Genomic DNA, 22,938 nt, shown 5'->3' with positions numbered 1-22,938 from the left:
CTCTGCCTCTTCTGGAAAGGGCTGTTCCTTTTGAACCATCAAGGAAGATGCTGTCAACTCTTGTTCTTCCAACAAGCCAGACTAAACAAGACATTGCCACAGAGATGAATTTCATAACTGGGGCTGCTTTGGATATCTGTGCCATCTGGTATTTACAGCTGGGTACCTGGATGTGCCTGCAATCTCCCCTTGCCATAGGACATGCTGGGTCTGTAATCACACCTCAGTGGAGTTTTAGAATGCACAAAGCCAGCTGTGCACCCTGAGCACGGCAGGAAGGGCTGGAACACTGCACAGGCACCTCAGTGCATGAGCTCCCTTAAGCTCCCCTGGTGAAAGCCACCCCAGCCCCCACAGCCTGCACACCAGGTCTGCAGGTGTCACCCCAGGCCTCACCCACAGCCCCTGAGCCCCCAGCCAGCCTCTCCAGGGGATGGGACTGCTCAGCCCCTGCACCAAACTGGAGTAACCCCAGAGGGCTGACAGCACTCACAACACTGATGCCAACTTGGCCTTGTCTCTGTGTTCAGACATTTGTGCGATTTCATCCCAACAAATCTGGAGAATTATAACATCATGCCACTGCAAAATGTAATTTATTCACAAAAATAGGTTCAGCAACTAAAGGTTCAGGTTCAATCAAAGCTTATCAACAAAGCAAGCTGCTCTCAGAGGGCTAGGTGTGAGCAGCACTTGCAGTTTGTCATGTCACACTGTTTAAATAATACAAGTTCATTTTTCATTTTATTTTCCCTTTACTAGTTCATACAGGCAGACACTTGTTTATTTCTCTCTGAAAGTCTTTTCTTAGTGAGAGATAAGTTACTTGGGGAGAGGAAAGGTTATATATTCAAACATGGTGTCAAGGTTGTTGCTAAACTGATGAGTCTCAGCTGTGGATCTTTCCAAAAAAGAAATGGTCAGACCTGTATTTGTCTTTAAAATTGGATTTACCAAGAAGTTGCAATGAGGAGTCACTAACTTCATTAGTAGCTGGTAACTGCTGCAGAACTTTTCTTTATTATACAAGGCAGCACCAGAAACATTAATCTCTTACAAATCTTGTTAAGTACAAATTTGAAGAGATTTGCTACAGAATAAAGGTGGTTATGACCAGCCTGTTTGGTTTTTTATATAGGTGAATAAATTATTATCACACAATATTCTGACTGCTGTACAATAACAGTCTGGTCCACCTGGGCACATCATATACAATAAATCAGGTTTTTGCCATCAATGTGCACATTTTTTGAACTACATATTACATTAAACTTTGCTTTATAATAAATCAGTTTTTTGCCATCAATGTGCACATTTTTTGCACCACATATTACATTAAGCTTTGCTCCAGACTGCCCTAATTATGTAACAAGATTGGCTGCTAGAAAACACCTGTCTCACCTATGGATTTGTAAATAGATTTTCCTGTCTATCAGGGCTCCAACACAGGGTATTTTTAATACTTGCAGTCACCTGCAGGTCACATCACAGAGCCACAGCAAGAGAAAAGCCCCAAAAGTGCTTAACTAGGCAAAAAGGAATCAGCAGAACCCAGAGAGACCAAGCTTTTCTGCAGAATTCATGCTCTTAATTAAAAGCCAGCAGATGTTGTAAAGCTCTTCACTGCCAGAAGGGCTATGAACCACAGATTTGCAGAACAAGCTTTAGGCTTTTATTCCACCCAAGCTGCTGCATCTCTGCTCAAAGAGAGCTGCAAAAGTGCCCCAGTACCCCTCCCCTGCTGTTCCAGGAGCTCCCAGGGCACCACAGTGGCACTGGCCAACACTCACCTCTGCAGCAGCCCAGGGCACCCCTCCCTGCAGGCTCTGCTCCACACAGGACAGTGGATTCAGGGCTTGTGGTCCTTTGGCTTTCCAACAAATGCAAGAAAAGCCTCTTCCAAGGCATCCAGGCAGGCTCCAGCTCCAGGAAAAGGAGCTCCCAAGGAGGAGCTGTCAGAGAGGCACATGGATTTCACTTTCTCTATAACAACCTGAGGATCTGCCATAGCTCTGGGGACATCCTCGGTCTCAAGCCCCCTTCCTCCAGCTTATCTTCACACCTCCCTCTCCTCCAGGACTGCAGACTCCCCCAGCCACTCACACTACAAATGATTGACCACGAGTTTCCTATCAGTCTGCTGAGGAAGGAAAACCAGGCCAGACCCAAACCCTTATACATGCACACCACTCCTCCCTCTCCACAGCACCCTCCAGACTGGCTTCTGCCCAAAATGATTTGTTTTGGAGCTTGAGTTTTCCTCCCTGCCATTGCACCTCCAGAAACAAGCTGTCCCTCCCAAGTCCTTGCTCATTTTTAAATGTGTGAAGTTCTTTTGGCAAGACAACCTCCTCAGTTTTTCACCTCCAGCTTCGTATTTGCTGGCAGCTCCCTGTCCATTCTTTACAAACACTGGAAGTGCTCAGATTGATCACATTTTGATATGGAATTCTCTTTGTTCAGTAACATGCCCAAACATGAACAAATGTGAAGGAAAAGAACTGTTTCACTTAATAATTATAGAAAATTCTCTTCCTGTTAAATCCTGTTATTTTCACAAAGACAGAGATTGTTTGGATCAAGGAAGGGAGGTCAGGTTCAGATCCTGGGGAGAGTGGTGTGTAGTGATAATAACACTTAGGATTTCTGCAGCATTCCTTATCCAGAGATCTGAGCCCTGTCTCCAGTACATTACAACAGCAGGATATGTTATCTTATGCAAACTCCTTCCTAAATTTCACAATAGCTGTAACAAGCAGGAATCATTAAATTAGTGTGGCTGAAAAACAGCCACAGAGCTCCTTCTTTACTTTGCTTTTATCTAAATAAAGTGAAGCAGTCAGAGCTGATGTATTAGTCCTCTTCACTGTTTACCAAGTATCTACATTACTCTTAATGGGATATAAATACTAAAAGTAATAAAAAAAAGGGGAAAACAAAAAGGAATATCCAAACTCCCCTCCTTTAAGCAAGTTACCTAGTTGCAACCCCTACAAATGCTCAGTTGCCCTTTTACTACATCTGGTTCAAAGGCCACTAAAAATGGGATTCTTTGCACTGACATCAAAGGGCTTGAATGGGACTGTCTGAAACACGGGGGGAGACAAGATTAACTTCAGCTTTCTGCCTATAGAACTCCAGCAAAAAGTAACAAATAATAATCAGAAGATAAGGTTTTCTTGAGAACCTACTGATTTCAGCACATTTTTCCAACATCAGCTACCACTATGAAGTTGCTTGCTTTGTGAGAGTGGTGCAGAGTGTGCTACTAAACACAGTTTGCAGCTTAATATGACCTTTTTTTTTTTCAATAACACTAAAGAACACGGTGACTAAGAAGGAAGCAAGAGGGTGGGAAAAGAAATATGAATAGTTTATAAAGCACTAGATGGGTTGTCTTTATTTAGCACCATATCTGTATTGATCAGGCTTTCCTCCTGGCCTGCTGTGAAGCTGTAAGAACAGGCATCAGCGCCAAAAATCCTGCACTGCTGCTGAAACCTTACCCTACCTTTTAACTACAGGCTTTATTACTTGTGTAAATACATCCTAGGAACTCAGCTTTTAAAGTGGTTCCTCTCAGTAACCAACTTTATTTAAACACATCTGGAACTTCTTTGTAACTCACAACTGCTTTGTGTAGTCACCTGTATGATGAAGGTTAAATGCTGTGGAATTACTGCTGGGGCTCTGATTGCCCCACAATCACAGGAGTGGATGTATAAAGCAGGGATACAAGGGGCAGAGGAGTCCTAAACAAACCTAAGATTATGTTCCTAATTGAAATGGCAGCCCAGGGTTTTCGCATATAAAATCTGGAATCTGAGCTTACTTGCCTTAACATCATCTGTTTCAGCTGCTCCACATTCCAGGACTCCTTCAGCCTTGACCTCATCCCTGAGATTATTCTCCCTTCAGTCAATTAGAAGTTCTCAAATATACAATATTTATACCCAGCAATGAGGCAGATCTGCTGATTGTCTTTCTTCAGCTGCCTGGGTGGCCCTAAGAATGAGGAAGTGTCCCAGGACTGGGGAATTCCCATTGTCTGAGCAGGGCTCAGCACTGCCAGGGCTGCACAAGGGCACAGGGGATGTGGTGGAGTTGGGAAGATTGAAGGTATAAAGAGAAGGATTCATTCTACACATTTTGAACACGGCTCTCAAGATTTATGCAAAGTGCCCATCCACCTTAAAGATCTTGAAACTGGAAAAGAAAAAGGAATCTATGGAGTTAAAACAACTTTAAAGGAAGGGCTGAAAAATATTATGAATTAGGTCTGTTGGCTTCCAATCTCTGCCTACTACTTCCAAGGCTACTACTGTTTTTACTTTTTTTTTTTTTTTTTACTAAATGAAAACACAATCATTAAATAGATTTACAAAACTATTTTGCATCATATGTGAATATCACTGGCAATGGTATCCAGATATCTTTTATTTCTTATCCCAAATCAAAACAGACCCTGGATTTAAAAAATTTATTTGTTGCTATTTCCTTAATCGTGTTTCTTGTTTTGAGAGTGCTCTATTTATGAAACAAAAAGTTCTCAAGTCATTAGGTAATATATGACCCAAACAACTTGATGATCAATGTGAATCAATAAATGAGAATCAGGCCTACAGTACCAGAAGCATTCATTCCTTTGATGAGAGTATCTTTCTTCCTGTAGAGCCTCTGTCTTATCTTCTACTAAAACCTACATTAGGTCACTTGGCCAAACCCTTGCCCTTAATTTCTGAACCCTGGTAGCTGATTTAAGAATATATTTTATTACTCCTTTTGTTTGCACAGCAGTGGGTGCTGATATAGTCTCCCCTGGCTCTTCAGAGATTAAACAGCACACGGAAGAAAAAGTAGAGCAATGTAGAAGATGCCTTCAAAATTTCATGTAGAAAACACAAAAAAAATTTTTAGGAAAATGTTAGTTCACACGCAACAAAATTTTTTTTGTCATGACATATCTATATATATGATACAGTTATATATTTCTCATTTCTATGATAAATTTGCATTATTATAATAAAAAATGAGTAACGGTTGCAATAAGGAAAATGAACTAAACGAATCAGAATTTAGACTGATGTAATTGTTACTTATGATACCTGCAACATGTAACCAGTACTTCCTACTCCCTCAGTTTCTGTTAAACAGTAACTGCACAATAAATCTTCTTTTTCTTTTCCCGATGAGTTAAAACACAATCATAAGCATTTGCCAAAATCGATCCTGTATCCAATAGCACGAGAGTACAATATCTAGAACTTCCTGATCTGAAACAATTAATTTTTACTAGGTATATAAGAAATGGCAATAACTTCAAACCAATTCCTTTTTTCAGAGCTGTTTTGTCACAATATTTTTCAAAACAGAGCACCCCTAGGACTGTGAGGCTGAACTGTAACTCTGCTGATGTTGGGGAGCTTGGCTTGAACACACACAGACTCCCCCCTGCCCCAGCAAAACAAAGGGTACAAACATTCAGGTCACTGCAGTTCCTCATCCCTCAAGGTGAGCAAGCACTTCTTTCCCAGCTATGAACTTCAATATACTCTTAAATTCAGTAATTTACCAGGGTTCTGTGGTAGTTTGCAGGTTTAGTAGTTTACAGGTTCCCCCCCTGTATTTATTATGAGAACATCTTGTAATTTGCACAAATAGTGTGAAATAAAAGCAATTTAAATTTCCTCAGAGAGCTGTGGGCTTGCCTGAGGCTATTGCCCTGCCTGGTGACCACCGTGCTTTTGTGAGCAGCTGGGAACACGGTCCACTCCAAACTCTCAATCTTCAGGCACTGACAAAGGCAAGGCTTGACAAGCTGACAAAACATGACATCTTAATGAGGTTTCTTTGCAAGTGGTACTGGACAGTCCACACCAGAAGCTGGAGTCGGGGGCAGGGCTGGAGAAGAATGTGAGGTTGTAGAGAACAGTGTTCATCAATTGGACAATTCCTGGGTGATCCTCCAACCAGTTTCTTACAGATTTTAATGGACATGTTAAATTGGCATGATACATAAAAGAAATTTTGGCTGCAGCTCTGTTAGTGTTGAAACATTCTTAAGTGAAACATTTTGATTTAAAATATCCACAATTAAGTTTGCAACATGTCTCCATGTGCTCTCTATAATATGTGTTTTCCAAAACAGGATATATTGTACATACTACTATAAGAAAAGATACAGCCAATTACCTTAAACCCTTACTTATTATCACTTAATATCTGCTTCTACGATAGAAAATGGGGCCACAAGCTGGAGTGTTCTCCTAGGTCAAGCTATCAGGTATTTCACACAATACAAAATTTGTCTTAAGTGTTGCACTCTAGGTGGGTTTGCCTGCAAAGAGGTGCTCATAGGTAAGTAGGGAAAAGAAAGTCTGAATAAATTGGTGACTTAATTTCACCCACAGAAATCAGTGGCAGAGTCTTGGGGGGAAAAAAAAAGAAAAAAAGCCCTCCAAACAACTCTCAAATCTGTAGCCCAGCTTTAACTCAAAAAAAGCTGCGTCTTTATTACACAAGCGATTCCTTTTGGAATCAGACACGGAGCAACAGGATCAGGTAATTGAGCTGAAGGCAGAGCAGCACGGCGGGCCGCGGCTCTCCGGAGGATGTGCTGCCCCAGCCCGGCTGTTACCTGCCCGGGGAGCGGGGGCGGTGCGGGGCCGTGCCCGCCCCCGGCCCGCGCCCCGGGGGAGGCCGGCAGCTGTCGGCGGGTGGGAGGCGTCTGCAGCTGGAAAACAGCAGCTCCGGTTGCTGATCCGATTTGGGGGTGGGGTGGGAGGTGTGTGTGGGAAAAGCCGAGCGATGGATCTTCCCTTCTTTTGATAACACTCTCCCCTTCAGGACTAAGTCTGCACTGGAGGAAATTAACTGCGAGGGAGAAGCGCTAATCACACCTCCGAGTGGGAGCCAGCTCCCGGGAGCAGCGTGTGCCGCCGGGCCCAGGATATTCCCTGCCTCCAACCTGAAGCGATCCCTCCTGGAACGGTTCAGTCGCGCCTGCAGTTCACCTTTGCCTGCAGTTAACCAGCGTGCAATTTGGGTTTAATGGAGCTGGGTTTATTGTTCCTCTTTGGACTTACGATTACGTCGACTGCAGGTAACGTGAATTTCTTTCTTTCTTTGCCCACTTCCACGCATGCACACAAAGAAAGGCTGGGTGTTTTTTTTGTGTTGCCTTTTTTTTCCCCCTCCTTCCAACAGGCTGCAAGCAGCAGCCCACTCCGGTGCGCTGCAAAGAACGGGACTGCGAAGCCATCCTTTGGCCGCCCGTAGGTTTATCGCGAGCCCCGCGGGCTGGCGCTGCAGCCCGGGGCGCGCACCAACATAACGGTGCTCCCGGCGCCCCGGGACTCCCGGGGAGCGGGGCCGGGCCCGGGGGGGCTGCGGGCGGGGGTGTGCGGGCTCGGGGATTCGCCGGGATCTGCCGGGAGCTGAGCGCGGCTGTTGCAGGGACCGCGCTGCCCCGGCCCCGCTCCGCGCTGCCGGCGGCCGGCCCGGGACACCGCGAGCGCGACGAGAGCGGAGCGGCGGCGGCCGCGGGCGGCAGGGCCAGGGCGGACGGCGGAGCGCTGCGGCACCGGGCCCGGCGCTGCACTTGCTACACCTACAAGGACAAGGAGTGCGTGTACTACTGCCACCTCGACATCATCTGGATCAACACCCCCGAGTGAGTGCGGGAAATGGCGGGCGGGGAGGGGCGGGGGAGCCCCGGGGACCCCGCGGGGGCAGCCGGAGGCGGGGCCGGGGGAGCCCAGCGCAGCCCCCGAGCTGCCCCCGCAGCACCTGCCCGGCCCGGACCCCGCGGTGCGCCGGCATGGGTGACAGGAGCAATAGCGGTGATTTCCCACGAGAAATGTGTTTCTAACAACTCACCCGCTGCCAGAGCGGGAATAGTGTGCGTGCGTGCAGCTGTACTAGTTTCGATACCAATTAGCGTGGAAAAATACCGAGACGTTAAGATAATGTTTGAAAAATTCAATATGCCAGATTTTAAGATGTTACAAAAGAAAGCCTTTTATAACTGTCCTGTGCGGAAACGCAAGCTTTTGTTTGAACTCGTAATAAAAACAAATTTTGAAGCCGTTTCCCCTGGATTGGAAGTTCTGAGCTCCACACAGGGCGGCGGGGGTGCAGCACACGTGCAGAAAAGCTGCTCTGCTGTCTGCCTGACAGTGCTTAATGGGAAGAAAGCATCCAGGAAGAGTGACACTTTGCCTACATCCCAAAGGTTAGGGGCCTCCTTTTCCTACCCCACTGTATATATCCTGTCTTGCTGAGTAACCAAAACAGACCTCAGATTTGTAAAGATTCTCCCAGGCTAATAAGTTCCTGTAGCATCCACAGCGATCAGTTCAGTACAAAAATAATCAGGACATCAGATGAGCCTGAGAACAAGTGACTTCAGGAATTCAAGATTTTCAGACTCTGGGATGTGAACTTGAAGTATTCCGGTGACTAAAGTCTGGGAACAGTTGTAATGATTTAGATCTGCCTTTGAATCGATTGCAAAGCTTTTAATGAGATTAAAATAACAAAAGGAGTAGAAAAATAGAAAGTAGCCATAAACTAGGTTAAGTCAAATGGGGTTTAGGGCACTGAATTTGTAAATTCACGTGTGTGTCCTGGCTAGAGGCCATGTCTGATGACGTCTTTTGAACTTCTACCAACCTGTGAGTATCATGCATTCACACAAGTCATTCAATTCTTTGAGTTCCATACCTGCACTAATCCACCCCAGGATTACTTAGGGTTATTTTAGCCAAATATTTATGACTCAGTAAATTTAAGTCAGACCTCACCAGTGAAAATGGAGGAATGACATTCCTTTTCCCCTACGCACTGAATAAATAGACTTCTGCTAATTTTAAACATACACTCCCCTTTTTCTTTATGATTTTTTTTTTAGGATATCCTTTTTTAAGTCTATAGGACTTACAATTTTCATTCCACTGCCAAAATTATTTCATGTGCATTAATTCAGTGATATGGAGAGTTTTCCTACATGAAAGTTTTGTGCCAGTATCGCTAAAGAAACAACAAAAAAATTAGGAAACAAGGCATATAATATTTTCATGATACCTGTAGAATTGACAATGAAGTCTGTATATAGTAAACAGTTGGGGTTCTAAGTCTTTGCTTTCTTAACTGAAGTCAGTTGTACATAAAATAGCAGCAGATCTGTAAAGTCTACCCCCATAGGATATAAGTTAACGTGAAATGATTTAATGTGAGGACTAGGAAATTCTCTTTTTATAGTTTTTATGCCATGTGATGGGATGTTTCTATGCAAACCATGGAATGAATACATTCAATTTCAATATTAATTATTCACACAGAATAATACATTTTTAGCTCCTAAGACATAAACTTGTACAACCTAACAACACTGTTGGAACTGGGTGAATTGAACCTCTGAGGCTGATAAAGAGTGGGCGTATGATGGTGAAATTAGCCTGGAATCAGTCCAGCAGGGACTGAATTTCCTGAAATCTGTCTGAACTGGGCAGCTTTGCTGTCCTGCTCCATGGACAGGTGACAGAGGTACAAAACTCTCACTGAAACAGCACAGTTGTGATTTTCGGAAATCCTCGGATTCTTCCTAGGAATGCTCCCAGGGCAGAGGTAAACATTAAATTAAGTGTATTGGGTATTTTGAACCCTTTCAGTGCAACAGAAGCAGGATTTAAGATTCCACGTGCCATGAACAGGCACTAACTCTGCTCTGGTGATTGATTTGGAATAACATCTCAGGAAGTCGAGAGGTTCTTTGGGATGTGAATGAGGGGAACCAGGCCTGCTCAGGCAATTTAATATCCTGAGCAAGTTACACTACTTCTTTGAAATGCAAGTAACCACAGGATGTGTACAGACTGGCTGTTTGTAAAAGGGGCTTTTACATTCCTCTTGTACACATGTTGTGGAAAGTTTTTGTATTTACTAAAAATTTGGCTCCAATGCAACTTGGAGGATCATATACACAGCGAGAAGCCAGAAAGTTGGTGCTAAAGTTTGGAGAAGTTTTCCTGACATCTGTTGATTCTGGTATTTTTCTTGCTTATTTATGTTTTTTTCCCCACTACATCAAACCCTACAATTGCTTCTTATTTTTTTCTTTCTTTCCCCCTGACTTATTTATTTCACTTTATCGCTTCTTGTTCCCCACAAAATTTCCTCAGTACTTTCTGTTTTCAGGCTACTCTTGCCTCTGTACTGTAAATACAAACTTCAATTCCTCCTCTGGTTTCTTCTGCTTTTCCCAACAGGAGCTGTTAAGCATTGTTGTAATATATTCAAAACAAATCTTGGTCATGGCCTCTCCTCCTTTTCTGGAAAAGCAGTTAAAGTTTTTATTGAAGCTGTTGGAGGCAGAGTGACAATAGAAGGTCTATTTCTATCCCTGCTGAGAAACCACTTAGATCAGCAGGGTGACAGTTGTAGAAAAGCACAAAATTGCAGAATGTGGAGCCTCTGACTCCGTACAGCTTTCACCAATTAAATGAGAAATTATCTCTGCACACATGTTTTGAGTATTGCTCTATACTTGACTGTGAACCACTGCTGTTAGTCCAGACCATGAGGAGCACCAGTGTTGGTTTGATATAGTGAGTCTTTCATTCTGGCAGCAGTGGGAAAGTGGAAAAGAAGATGACCTAGAGAAAGGCAGGTAAGTCAAAAGAGAATAATGCAATTATGTGGTGTAGACAAACAAAGGTTGCATAACAAAGGTAATTAAAAGCTGGTAAACTGTGCTCCCTGATAAGATTGATTAGCCAGGGATTAGTTTGCAATGTATTTTTTTTTTGTCAAGTGATTAATTATGCTTATCTTGATCTATAGCTACAGACACATTTTAAATAATGAATTGTCTTTTAGACAGTACCCACTGACGTAATACAGGCACAGCTTGATGCTTAATTTTGTAAGTTAAAGAGGAAAATATAGGTAAGGAAGAAAATATGGGCAACACTACTTTTAGATCTGCACTTCAGAGGGATCCTATATTTGAATATGAACTGAGATTGTACATTCAACAGCAATAAAAACAATTATAGTTCATTCAGTAAATAACATGAATGTTGTTGCATGAAGCTCTATTGATGCTCAGAATGATGAGTGATAGATTAAAAAGGTGACAACTCCTAAGAAAGTGTTACTGTCATGAGGGCACAGACACTCAAGTGGTCTTCAATTCTAAAATAAATGAGCATCTATGGCAATAATCCAGACATTTCCAAAGGAGAATTTCTCACTCAAACTAAGCACCAAAAATAAGAACATGTCTTTTGAAGGGTCCAAAACAAAGCAAAAATGCTTTTTTCTTTCCTAAATGACATGTCATTTTGGTATTTGTTATTATGTTCAAAAGAGGAGTGAATGAAATTCTGTGACCACACTGTTAAGACCAGTTACATGATGATCTAAGAGTTCTGTCTGCCAGTTACATAAATTTCTGAATCAGGCAAATTGGATGGAAAAAGTGAAAGGCATATTTTGATCTAACACTGTGCTGCTGCTCTGATCCTCTGTACTTAACACAGGTTCAGTTTCCTCTGGGAGAGAGCAAGGACAGGGACAGGACTTGTGTCTGTCTCTGCTGTGTGGGACACACTGGGAGAGGATCTGCTCAGTGTTCCTTGCTGTGGGAGCACATGGGGTCACTGGAAGGATCTGGTATTTTGTCACTTAATAAAAAAAATTTGTTTCTCTGACTCAGGCAAGTCAGATAATCCTTAGCAACAAGTTAGCTCCAGATAGTGCCCAACAGAAATGTGTTTTCCTGACCTCAGGTGACACTGGCTGAGGTGAGAAAGGCTTTTCAGACACTTGTGGTTGTGGCTGTAAGTGATGATGAGTGGGTTTGTCAGGAACTAAACAGCCTGAGCAGATCCCAGCTGCACCCAGCTCTCCAACAAATATGAGTTAATGATCTTTGCTCATTACTGACTTAGGTTACCTCAGAAAATCATCTCAGAAAGGAAACAATCTGTAGCCTAGCATTTCTGCACTCACAGTTTTGCTCACACACACACAGATGATGTCTCAGGATGGTGTTCCAACAGACAAGATTTAATACAGCCCAGTGCCTACTCTGCTCTAACTGCATGTGCTGCTGGCCAATTTTTCCTTCATAGCATCTTTTTGTTACCTGCATCTCTTTGGTGATTGAATTTTGTTGAACAGAAGCCCACATAACAAAATTTAAGATGCTTTTAATCCTTATGGACATTAAGTGATGTTCTAAATTATCATAATTACCCCAATTCTGGATAATTCTATTCATCATTAAATAAGTATAGGTGATGTATTGGTGTGAAGTATTTTAGTGGAAATAAAAGTACACAGCTCAAGATCTCTTGTTCAGCAGAACAATTAAGCAGGTGCTCATAAACTCCAGATCAGATTGAAAATCCCTGCTAGTCAGAGGCATGATGATAAAACAGTGGCTGCCAGCCAGGCAGCTCGAATAAGGAAGCTGATCTGTCAGCTGAACAGTGCACATGGTTAACCTTCAGAACCAAGTGCCAAAGCTGAAATGATGAATCTTTGTTGAGTTGATTTTATTTTTCTGAATGAAGCTCGCCCTGATTTTGCAATCTTTACTGTTCATGGGAACATGTGGAATCTGTTTGTCTTGCAAAATCTTCATGTGAAATGAAGAATATTTCAAATAGATTTACTGAACATGGTAACAGGCTCCTGCTGTAATTGTTATATTTTATTTGATTTTAGGCCTCTCTATTCAGAGATATTATTACATTTTAAAATGTATATTCATCTCACACTTTCAGTGTCTCTCTGTCTGAAGTGTGCATAGCTTGTATGCCCTCCTCAGTCTAGAAGTAGAATATTTCCTCTGAACTTACTGACAGTACTCCCAGGACTGATGTTTTACAGCAATCTCAGGAAGATCTGAAATGATTTGGCTGTGCAGTTCCAATCCCTGCAGGAGCTGGCCCTGAGAAGATGAGGTCAGGGATGAGACATGCTGATAGCCAGGGCTTTGAAATTTCACCACTGCTGCTCCTGCTGGTCTAATTCTAAGAATAAACACTCTTGAGGGCTGTCAAACCACAGTCACTTTCACCAGTCTTACATTTTAACACCATGTGTTTATTTTCCCCTGGGTTTTTGTTTTATTTGTTTTTAAGCCAGCGGTGGGTTTTGAACTCTACAGGCTGTGGAGAGAGGTAGGAACATGCAGTAGTGTGTGTTCCTTGTGTGCACTGCTGGGGTGGCTTCTGAAGCAGCAGTAAGTACTCTGAATTTAGGTTGAAAAAATCTTAATTGTATTAATTTCATCCATATTTCCCAGCTGCTTTGTCTTTTGGGCTTTACCTCAGTGGTTTTGTGCCACTGGTAAATGGTAAGAACCACTTACTGATAGTACTGACTGCCAGTCAGAGGGAGAAAAGGAATAATCTGAATTTGGGTCTGACAGACAGAAGATGCTGCTTCAAATTTTACTTATTTCTTTAAATTAATGATTATATATTTTGTAACGGGGCTGGGAGCAGATTGGGATTGACATGAGGCACCGAAGGAGATGCTGAGAGTTGTTTTGAGAGAGGTATTTCTGTGACACACAGCCTCAGTTTATTAGGGCAGGTGAGCTCTACCCAGCCTCTCTGGGGATTTGGGATGTTAAGGGACACCCCCAGGCATGATTCATATTGTTTACCCCAATAAATATACCCCAGCTTTTCCACTCCACAACTCAGATATTGTTCTGACCATATTTGAGAAACAGAACCTGTAACACCCCTTTGACAGCTGCAAGAGGAGGATGGAGAGTGATAAACAGCTCCAGATTCTCACAGAGCCTGACATGGGTACAAGAAGCCCCAGGGGGAGGAAAATCAAAGCACTCACGTGGTCAGTGAGCCTGAGTGGTGAAGCAGGTGTGTGCAGTCCTTGGCTTATTACCTAAGTTTGCTGTAATTAATGAGCTAAAATGAATTGGCATCCTTGCAAATTAGCAAATATTAATTAAAAGATAAGATAGCAAGGTCATGGAGGTGCATCTTTTTGGATGATAGGAGCCTGTTCAGTATCTAGGAACACTGAGCACTACTAAATTTAGGATGTGGGAAAGAAAGGCGTAGCTATAAAAGATAAAAAGTAGTTTCATCTGAAAATAGCTTTAGCTTCAAAAAGCTACCCAGAAAAAGTGCAGCTTCTGAGAATGTGGACAGGATGACCAGAGCAACAAGTCAGGCATCCTTTGGAGATGTTTTACTCCTTAAATAATGGTAAGGATGGGTTAATATGGGAGGTGCCTCTATTGTGAGCTCCTAAAAACCCACGTCTGTTACAGGAAGAGCTGGAGCCAACTTCCAGAGCAGCCAATGATCTCTTCATCTGCAAGGCTACACAGTGCTACTGCAGTGCCTTTATATCAAAATACACACAGAAATATCTGTTATTTCCCCAGGCATCATCCTTCATTCTGGGGACATTTTGTCTCACTTGGAGGATGGTAAATTTTGCTTTATTTACTCTCAGTGGTCCTTCCAGGGATCCCATGCATTTTGGGATTGTCTGAAAGCACTGGAGACTGTTGTTGCTGGTCTGGATGTGTGCCAGAAAATATATTGGCTGAATCCTGAAATCACAGCATCTAAGATGATTGCTGCAACCCCCTCATCCCTTTGTTTAGGCTGAAACTCCCCAGTGCCCTGAAGGTATCTGCTGTGTTAAAGTGGCTGGGAAAGTAGAAAATAATAGCAGCTCATAGATCAATTATAACATAGCATGAGAAACTCAGCCACATGTTATAAAATTAAACCAATTGGATTTGTCTGCCTGAATTCTGAGCCTTCACTGTGAGTGAGGGACAGCAGGAGTCAGGCAAATCTCACTTCCAATCCACCCTGAAGGTATTAATCCTCCAACAGGAAGTTTTCTTCTGTGGAAGATTTTCACTGTTTCAGAATGGCTGTTCAGTGGAAAAATCACTTGGTACCAATTGCTTGGACTTCCTGTCTTATTTCAACAAACAAATGCCTATTTCTGTTAATTTAATGGCAAAACCTTCCTCCAAGAGCTAGCTGGCTCGTAGGGGGAGAGCTTTTCTAATTGTGTTTTGGGGACACAAAGTACACAAATCATCTGGGTTATTTCATCCTCTAGTACCCAATCTGACAAGTACACACTGTGCTATGATTAATTCTGTGCTGCTCTGTTATACATGAGATTATCTTCAGTTCATTATCTGTTGCACTGACTAATCACAATTGCCACACATGGGATTATTGCAAGTACTGAAGAGTTGTGATCGTTTTCTTAGGGTTTTTTTTTTGCATACAGAGTCAAGAATAAATAGCTTATATTGAAGAAGCAATTATTTCCTTAAACTCAGACCTTCTCTTTGTTAGAAAATGCTAAAGCACTGAGCATGCAGACCTTTATGCACCCACTGGCTGGCTGGAGTAATCATAGTGAACCTCCCAAAAGAGTGTAATGCCTCAGAAATCACAGATTTGGATGTTGCCAATCAGATACCAGTTCGAAGGAGTACCTTGGAAAGGCTGATTCAGAAATGTCTAGGTTTGCTTATTCTCCACTTTGTAGAGAAGAAAGGCATGAAGGACTCACAGCACACCTTAGCTGCAAATATATCTTAAACTCAGATTCGTTTACTTCAGGAGAATTTTATTCTCCTAAAGGAAGAAATGCTGCATACTGAGTTAAAAGTCAGGAATTCAAATTTTCTTGTGAAATGTAAACCTTTAAAAAATGAATTAATTAAAAACCTGTGGATGCTGCAGAGAAATTTCCAAAACATTTAGTAAATGGCTCAGCCAGTACTTTGTCCAGGGACTGGATCATAAAAGACAGTGTAAGGAACTGCTAGTTCAGTTCTGCCTGTGCCTCACTCCAGCTGATCCTTATATTCACTGAGGGGACACAAAGTGCCCTGTGCATATAAAATTCACCAAACTCTTCATGATTATTATTTGAAAGACTTTGGGTTGCTTTTGAAGTGTATTTTGTTTGAATTTGAATTTTTAGATTAGAAGCCAAAACCAGACATATTTGGGTTATTGTATTTCTATCTCTGATTGGCAAATCTGCACATTACCTTACACTAAAACTTCATTCTGGTTAAAAGTCTTTGAAACTTGAAACACTTGAAAATGCCATTGCTTTGGCACATGTTTCTGGTCCACTGAGAATGAAGTAGCCTTGAATACAATTTCTAAGCTATGAAGCATAATGTACTTAATTAGAAAGATCAGAAGAAGTATCAAAAATATCCCTTTCCTCCTTTCCTTAAGGCTGTGATTCATGGCTCTTATCACTTGTAATTATAATTATATCTGCCCTCCTCCCTGTTTGCTGGAATTTACTGGCTCTTAGGAAAGGCAGCAGATTGCTAATGGGCCCCTTCCTCAATCACTGCAGTTCACATAGTGATGGATTGAGGTAAAATCAAAAGTTGATGACATTTCTGCTTGGTCCATTAATTTGCCAATTGCAGCAATTAAGAATAAAACTTATGCCCTTCTTTCTCTCTGGCTATTCAGGCAGAGCCTCTGACTCAGGGAAAACTGTGACTCAGTCCCACAGAGCTTTTGGTAAAACTTAACTTTAGAGTAAAAAAGCCCAGTATCATATTTAAAAGAGTGAACTTTTGAACAAGGAACCACTTTAAATAATGAGAATAATATATTACAGTGTTTTATGTCTCATTAGCACAATGTAGGATGACATCTGCAAAAGCTGCAAGAAGCTTCTTTATGTCCTGGCAAACTATCTGTCATTAAACAGGGCTCTCACATTGTCTAAAACACACAAAATTCATCTTTGCATTTCAGTCTCAGTTGGAGCAGGAAGTTGAATAACAGAATTTTACCAGACACTTTTCATAGAGGATTTGCCACTGTTAAAAAGAAAGGAACTTTCCCCCACTCCTGCCTCTAAACATCAGTTCTTACTTCATAAAAACATGAATGTGTAAAAAAAAATACGACCATGGAGAAATTATTTATGTCAGGAGTTCCCTACATTAGCAATTTCACATTCATTATTGTAAAGCAGATGTCAGTATAGAATTATTAATACTCTTAAATTATAAAATGGGACTTGCTCCTAATCCTAAAGACAACAAAAAGCTTTTTAAATGATGGTTTGAGAAGGGAGGCCAAAATCAAGTCCTAAAATCTTTTAAGACAAATGTGGGTGTTCTTGGTCTTTCCCAGTGTCCTGGCATAGGAGCAAAGTGGTGAAAATAAGGAACATTTTCTGCATGGAGGCAGACCAGGACCTGCTGGAGAAAAACCATCCCCTGGGCTCTGAACACAGAAGTATTGCTTGTGATTTTTTCTCTCTCAGGATGATTTTAGAATCAACCCAGCTCTGACAGGTTCAGGCTGTGAAAGACAAGGTGCACTGGTACAAATGTACTAGGAGTGCAGAGGCTTGAATAAATGATTTGCATCAACTGTACTGATGTTGCATCAAAAATTGTTGTAGAGATTAGGAAAATAATGTTTCTGAACCTTTCAGCCCACCATGTGTGTGGGAAAATGGAAAATTTGCAGCTTTCCCATTAGCAGCCTAATGATGTTTTTATGAAAGCAGAAATGAAAGAAGCAGAGCTATGTGAAGGTAGTGGTTCCAGACTCATTATTCAGGCTTTGTTCTGTAACCTTTCTGTAACCTTTCTAGACTGACTCTGACTTCCTCTTCCCTGTCTTTTTCTTTTTTTCTTTTTCCCCACTCCTCCCCTCCTCTTTCTTGCTTTTGAACATGAGATTCTCTTCAGATTTTTAGCATTTGTGGATTTGTGTCTTGCTTAGCCCATCCCTCAAGTCCTCAGGAACTTTTATGAGTCTCCAGAAGTTTCATGGGGAGTACAGCTGCTGTTGATTGAGATTCTTTAACAGCTTGGAAGAGAGTAATTTATGACATCAATCCAAACTATCCAACTCTTTTTGGGGGTTTTAGCAGGCAGTGAAGAACCGTTTCCTTTCCTGATAGGAATATTGACCATAACCCATTGAAGAACAAATCATGCAGGGAGATAAAGAGAGGGACCTCCTATGATTTCTTGGTGTGCTGCAGCACAGAATAGGATCTCTCACAGAAAGGTAGAACCATACAAGGAGGATTACCTGGGAGTTTCTTGCATTTTAAACTCCAGGGGTCATGTTCCAAACTTGATGCAGTAAATGAGTCATGCTGGCAGTTTTCTCAATTGCTCAATGATAAAGTTAATGGCAAATCAGGCTCAGAACCATGAACTACATGACAACTACACAATGCTACTGATCTGGTGAAATCAGCACAGCTCCTCTGTCACTTCAGACCAGCCAAGGCACTGAATGTGACAGATCTTGTGCATTGGCTGGGGAAACCAACACAACACAGGAATAAGGAGTAAAATACGTGATAACCTGGGGATGTATTTGCATCACCTCTTAGGTATTCCAATTTTTTTTTCTAGTAGTGTATCTGCCAATTAATCCTTCCAGTAGAGCTGAAGGATTTATAACTTGGTAATTTATAACTGCTAATTTATAACTTGATGAAAGCCTGAGCTGATGGAGCAGAAGTTATGATCTAGTACAGGGAGAACTTAGATGAGCACAGGGTTTAATTTTTCTGCCATTGTTTATTCCTTTCCATCAACAGATCTCTTCACTAAACTAGAAAAGAGGTGGAACATAATTTTAATTGGTTCCTGTGTGATTCTCACAACAGGAGGACTGTGCCATATGGACTGTCTAACTACAGAGGCAGCTTCAGAGGCAAGAGGTCCACAGGGCAGACTCAGGGCGCTCCCCAGCCCTCACTGCGATGCTCCTGTTTGGATGCCCATGACAAGCAGTGTTTGCAGTTTTGCAGAAGAATGCAGGACAGAAGGAGGTGAGTGTCTTTTCCTGTCACGGCAACCTGGCCCCATGATGAGGCCATTTCATGGAGATAAATGAATCAAGATGCATTTTTCAAGAGGAACTGATTAAAAGGTATTGATTTTAAATAAACCTCCCCTCTGCAGTTGTGGTGGGTTAACCCTGGCCAGCAGCCAAGCGCTTCCACTGATGCTTGTTCACTTCCCCTTCAGTGGGATGGGGGAGTGAACAGGAAGAAAAAAAGCAAGAAAACTCCTGTGTCACATCAGAGTTTAATAAGTGAAGGAAAGAGGCCAGAGCCAGCCAGTACTCCTTGGAATTTTCTTTTTTTCTGTTTCTTTTTATGATGTGGTGATTCTGAAACAGCAGATCTGTCCAGTTAGGGGCACGCTGAACATTGCACTGATCTGGAATGTTTTATGCAGTCTAACAAAGAGCATGACATTGTCATTTCATCTCTGGGGACATTGATGAGAACACAGTGACAAGTTTAGGCAATCTCTATTCTACAGAAATCATGGATCAATGAAAAAGACAGAGGAGAAAGACCAATGCAGGGAAGAGGAACACAATTTTGTTCAGTAGCACAGAGAGTCTGGAGGATTCTGAATAAATCAGGTATGTTACAGATGCTTAATGTTAAAAAGAAATATTCATTTTCCATAAATATTCTTTGTATTGTAGAATCCTTATTCTTTCAACTGAATATTATCACTCCTTCCTAAATTAAGGACAAAATTTGGCCCATGAGTTGTTTGGGTGTTTTTTTTTTTTCCTAATTTAATTTTTAAAATAAACTTTACTATACACAGAACTGCTACAGCCTTTCTTGTGTTGATGTAACCCCTTCAAAAGTTGGATTATTTGGCTATAAGCCAATACATATTTTGGCTTTTTTTTTAGGTCAAGGGCTGTTCCTGTCTATCATGTTTTTCCTCATTTAGCACTGCAGCAAATTAAGCTACACATCCCAGTGCAGTGCTCCAGTAATAGCTGAAGTGTTAAGGTAAAAAAACAGGAAAAACTTTGTGGAAGAAGTATCTGGAGGGAAAAGTAAATCTGCTTTTGATGTCAGGTATGAGGAGGTTACTGTGACCCAGTAGCCAGTTTCAAATATTGCCACTTCTAAAAAAGTCACACCAATACCCCAAATTCTTTGCTGTGAAGGGAAACTTGGATTAGAAGTCCCCAAGCTGAATTTGTTGCTGTGATTATTTGAGCAGAGGTAATTAGAGAACTGTGTAGAGCTTACTCTGTACACATAACCAAGGAGGGCAACCACAATTATCTCAGCTAACAGGGACTTAGTGCTGAATATTCAACAGTTTGGCTCTATTTGTTTGTTGCTTTGTTTTCTTTAAAGCTTTAACATTTATTTGCTGGAGCTCAGAAACAAGAACTTAAACTACAACTCTCCCTTGAGCTGGACAAACTTGATGCTTCAGTGTGATGCCAGTGGAGAATTCAGCAGTAGGCAACACTTCCATTTCAGCAGTGCCCCTCTGAGGGCATGGGAACCTGTATGAAGAAGCTTTTCTCCCCTCGAGAGAGCCTCAGAAAAGGATAATCTTGATCATGTAACCTGGCAGAGAATGTATCACTATTGAGGAAAACTTCAAAGGCAGACCCAAACTTCAGCAATGCAAAGCTTCAGGAAACGTTTTTCTCTGTGATTTAAACAAGTACAATAGAAACTGTTCCACTCACTGTTTGCTCTGTGTCTGAAGAATCCATCCACAGCTCTGTGCAGGCAGCTGCAAGTGGAGAATGTGGAGAGTTAGAGGGAGACTGCCTCTACATCAGTTCTCATTAAGAATAAACAGATATTTCTCTTGTTAATGTATGCAAGCCTGAATCATCATATTGTAACTTTGTGGCAGATGTTTAAATGACAGTATCTATGCAGAATAAATATGAATGGCTAATATAAATATTATTATAAACTATAGCAAGTTAAGAGTATACATTGAGTATTCAATAGATTACCTAATTTAGGCACAAGTTATTCCTGCACTTGGAAGTTCCATTCAAACACACTTACAGTGATTATTTGGGGATGCACTGTAGCTGGTGAACAGAACTTCAGTGATTCATCCCAAAGAATTTCCCTCCAGATGCAAGGCTAGCACTGTGGAACTTGATGCCACCAGAGTCATTTCTGTGCTGGCCATTTGCTGTCCCAGGCCCCTGCAGGTCACACCCACAGCACATCCCCTGGGCTTTGCCAGTGCTACAAATCCCACCTTTATCTCTCCATTGAAACACCAGCACCAAATAACCCAGAAACTTGGCAATAAGGATTAAATCCAACCCTGGACATTTTTCAGTGTAAACAATTTCTTCAGAAATTATGGACTTATTTTTGCTACAAGGATGCAAGAGTAAGCAAAGGAAAAAGAGTAACTTTTGCAAATCCTGTTCTATATTATTTAAAAAGAGAGGAAATCCCTTACTTGTGACATTACAATTTTTTGGGGGGTTTACTGACTTTCATGCAGACTTTCCCCAGGGCACATAGGTTAAACAATAACCCCCTGTTGTTAAATTATATTTTAGAAGAAGAAAGATGGAGACCAAAAGAAAAGTGAAAAGAAATCAACAGTAAAAATATCTATAAAGGGCTTAAACCAGTGGTAATAGTTTTTGTTCAAAACAAGAAAGGGAGGTCTTTGCCAAAACATATGATATATTTTATATATATGTGGATATATTTCATAAATAAATTATTACAGTTATAAAATTAAATATATCTTTCAGTTATTGCATTTGTATCAGTTTCTTACTTGCTGTGTAACTGATTTTGTACATTTATAGAAAATAGATTATTTATTGTATAAAACCACTACACACACTATTTTTGGTATTCTTTTTTAAAAGACATTGTATAGTTTTGGGGTTTTTAAAAAAGAATCAAACTTTGTTATGAAGAATGCTTAATGTTCCTAATGTTCCTTTGTGACCAAAAGCTGGAAATTTCTTCCCCTGACAAATCCCTCCACACAGGTCACACAGCTTGCTGCCTTTAAGGTGTTGATAATTCTCCTGACAGTCTGGGAATTGAGCAGGAAAACAGGAGAGCAAACTCTGTGCTAGAAATTGTGCATAAAAAGTCATGTTTCAATTTTGTGTCCCTTTTGCTATAACTGTAACCCTCATGTGTCCCCTAACCCTGGGAGAAACAAGGCAAAGTTATTTGTCCTGAGAGTCCTTTTAGTGGACAATGTCCCTGGAGTTCAGCTCCAGCCCCAAACACATCCCAGGACTGCACAAGCCTCCAGAGCCTCCTCAGCTCAGCTTTTACATGACCTGCTCAACCTGTGGCTGGAATTCTCCTGCCTTCCCCCATGTGAATTCAATTTAAATGTTGCATTTGAAGATGGATTCACACCTTCCCCAGTCCCAAATGCTTTAATTTAATTTCAAACAATCACAGAAAAAGATAAATTTCTAACTGGGTTCTTTATTTGACATGGAGGCAGATTTAGCCCTCGAGTGGTGAGCTACAGATGTTACTGTTGTGTTTTCTCCTTAGGAAAGAGAAATCCCTTTTCTTTCCATATGAATTCCACATTGAAGGGGTTTGGTTTTGGGACTCTGGTGCCAATGTACCAGTTAATGTAAAAATCAGTCCATTGTGAATACAGCAAAAGAAAGAAAACTAGAAATAATGTTGTGTCAAGCTCAGAAGTGGGAAAATTTAACTGTAGATATTTCCAAATAAACCTATAAACCACAGAATTTACCTGAAAGTTGTGTGTGCTGGATTCTAGCTTTGAACTATCATTATTCCATCTGGGAACAGTTAACAACCATGAGACAGTTTTACCTAATTTCATGTTTATAGGAAATGTCACCTATAGCATTCCTCATTGACTCCCTTTACCTAATTTTTAATTTGTACCAGAAGGTGTTAAGCTAATTGGAAGTACAACTCTTTAGAAGTCATACATAGAAATAAACTCATATACAACTAATATATGTTTTTAATTAAGAAACAACTCTTAAAATCTGATAAATCATCAAAGGGTTATTTGCAAAAGTTAGAATTAAAGGCTCTTTCATCTTTCAACATGTA

The 22,938-nt window shown here is 41.3% G+C and overlaps 1 protein-coding gene and 1 long non-coding RNA gene across 4 annotated transcripts in view; one reads left to right on the top strand and one right to left on the bottom strand.

The window, feature by feature from the left end:
- The window catches only part of LOC143695405 (uncharacterized), a 67,667-nt gene extending 46,065 nt beyond the window's left edge, over positions 1-21,602 (bottom strand). Inside the window, exon 1 of the long non-coding RNA XR_013184551.1 lies at positions 20,571-21,602. This is a non-coding gene — a long non-coding RNA (uncharacterized LOC143695405). The remainder of the gene's footprint in view (positions 1-20,570) is intronic.
- EDN3 (endothelin 3) lies at positions 6,544-22,605 on the top strand. Of its 3 annotated transcripts, none has more exons than XR_013184548.1 (7): positions 6,544-6,561; positions 6,847-7,102; positions 7,207-7,274; positions 7,456-7,672; positions 18,712-18,876; positions 19,376-19,481; positions 20,227-22,605. XR_013184548.1 is itself a non-coding variant. In XM_077187336.1 (5 exons), the coding sequence occupies exons 1-4, from the start codon at positions 7,051-7,053 to the stop codon at positions 19,446-19,448; spliced, it is 507 nt and encodes a 168-aa protein (XP_077043451.1). In that variant the 5' UTR covers positions 6,739-7,050; the 3' UTR covers positions 19,449-19,481; positions 20,227-22,605. The 3 variants fall into 3 exon arrangements, 1 of the variants encoding a protein (XP_077043451.1); XR_013184547.1 differs by lacking the exon at positions 6,544-6,561 and adding an exon at positions 6,576-6,716; XM_077187336.1 differs by lacking the exons at positions 6,544-6,561; positions 7,207-7,274 and having other exon boundaries at positions 6,739-7,102.
- The last annotated feature ends 333 nt before the right edge of the window (positions 22,606-22,938 follow it).

This window comes from Agelaius phoeniceus, chromosome 17, assembly GCF_051311805.1.
Source record: "Agelaius phoeniceus isolate bAgePho1 chromosome 17, bAgePho1.hap1, whole genome shotgun sequence".
NCBI classification, from domain to species: domain Eukaryota; kingdom Metazoa; phylum Chordata; class Aves; order Passeriformes; family Icteridae; genus Agelaius; species Agelaius phoeniceus.
The sequence above is the reverse complement of the archived record's forward strand: the minus strand, read 5'-3'. Positions and strand labels throughout refer to the sequence as shown.

Excerpts from the sequence above, each read along its gene's own strand:
- EDN3 (XM_077187336.1), top strand. The coding sequence starts at position 7,051 with ATGGAGCTGGGTTTATTGTTCCTCTTTGGACTTACGATTACGTCGACT. Across the intron at positions 7,103-7,455 it reads TACGATTACGTCGACTGCAG|GGACCGCGCTGCCCCGGCCC; the intron begins GTAACGTGAATT and ends CGGCTGTTGCAG. Across the intron at positions 7,673-18,711 it reads ATCTGGATCAACACCCCCGA|GAGGACTGTGCCATATGGAC; the intron begins GTGAGTGCGGGA and ends TTCTCACAACAG.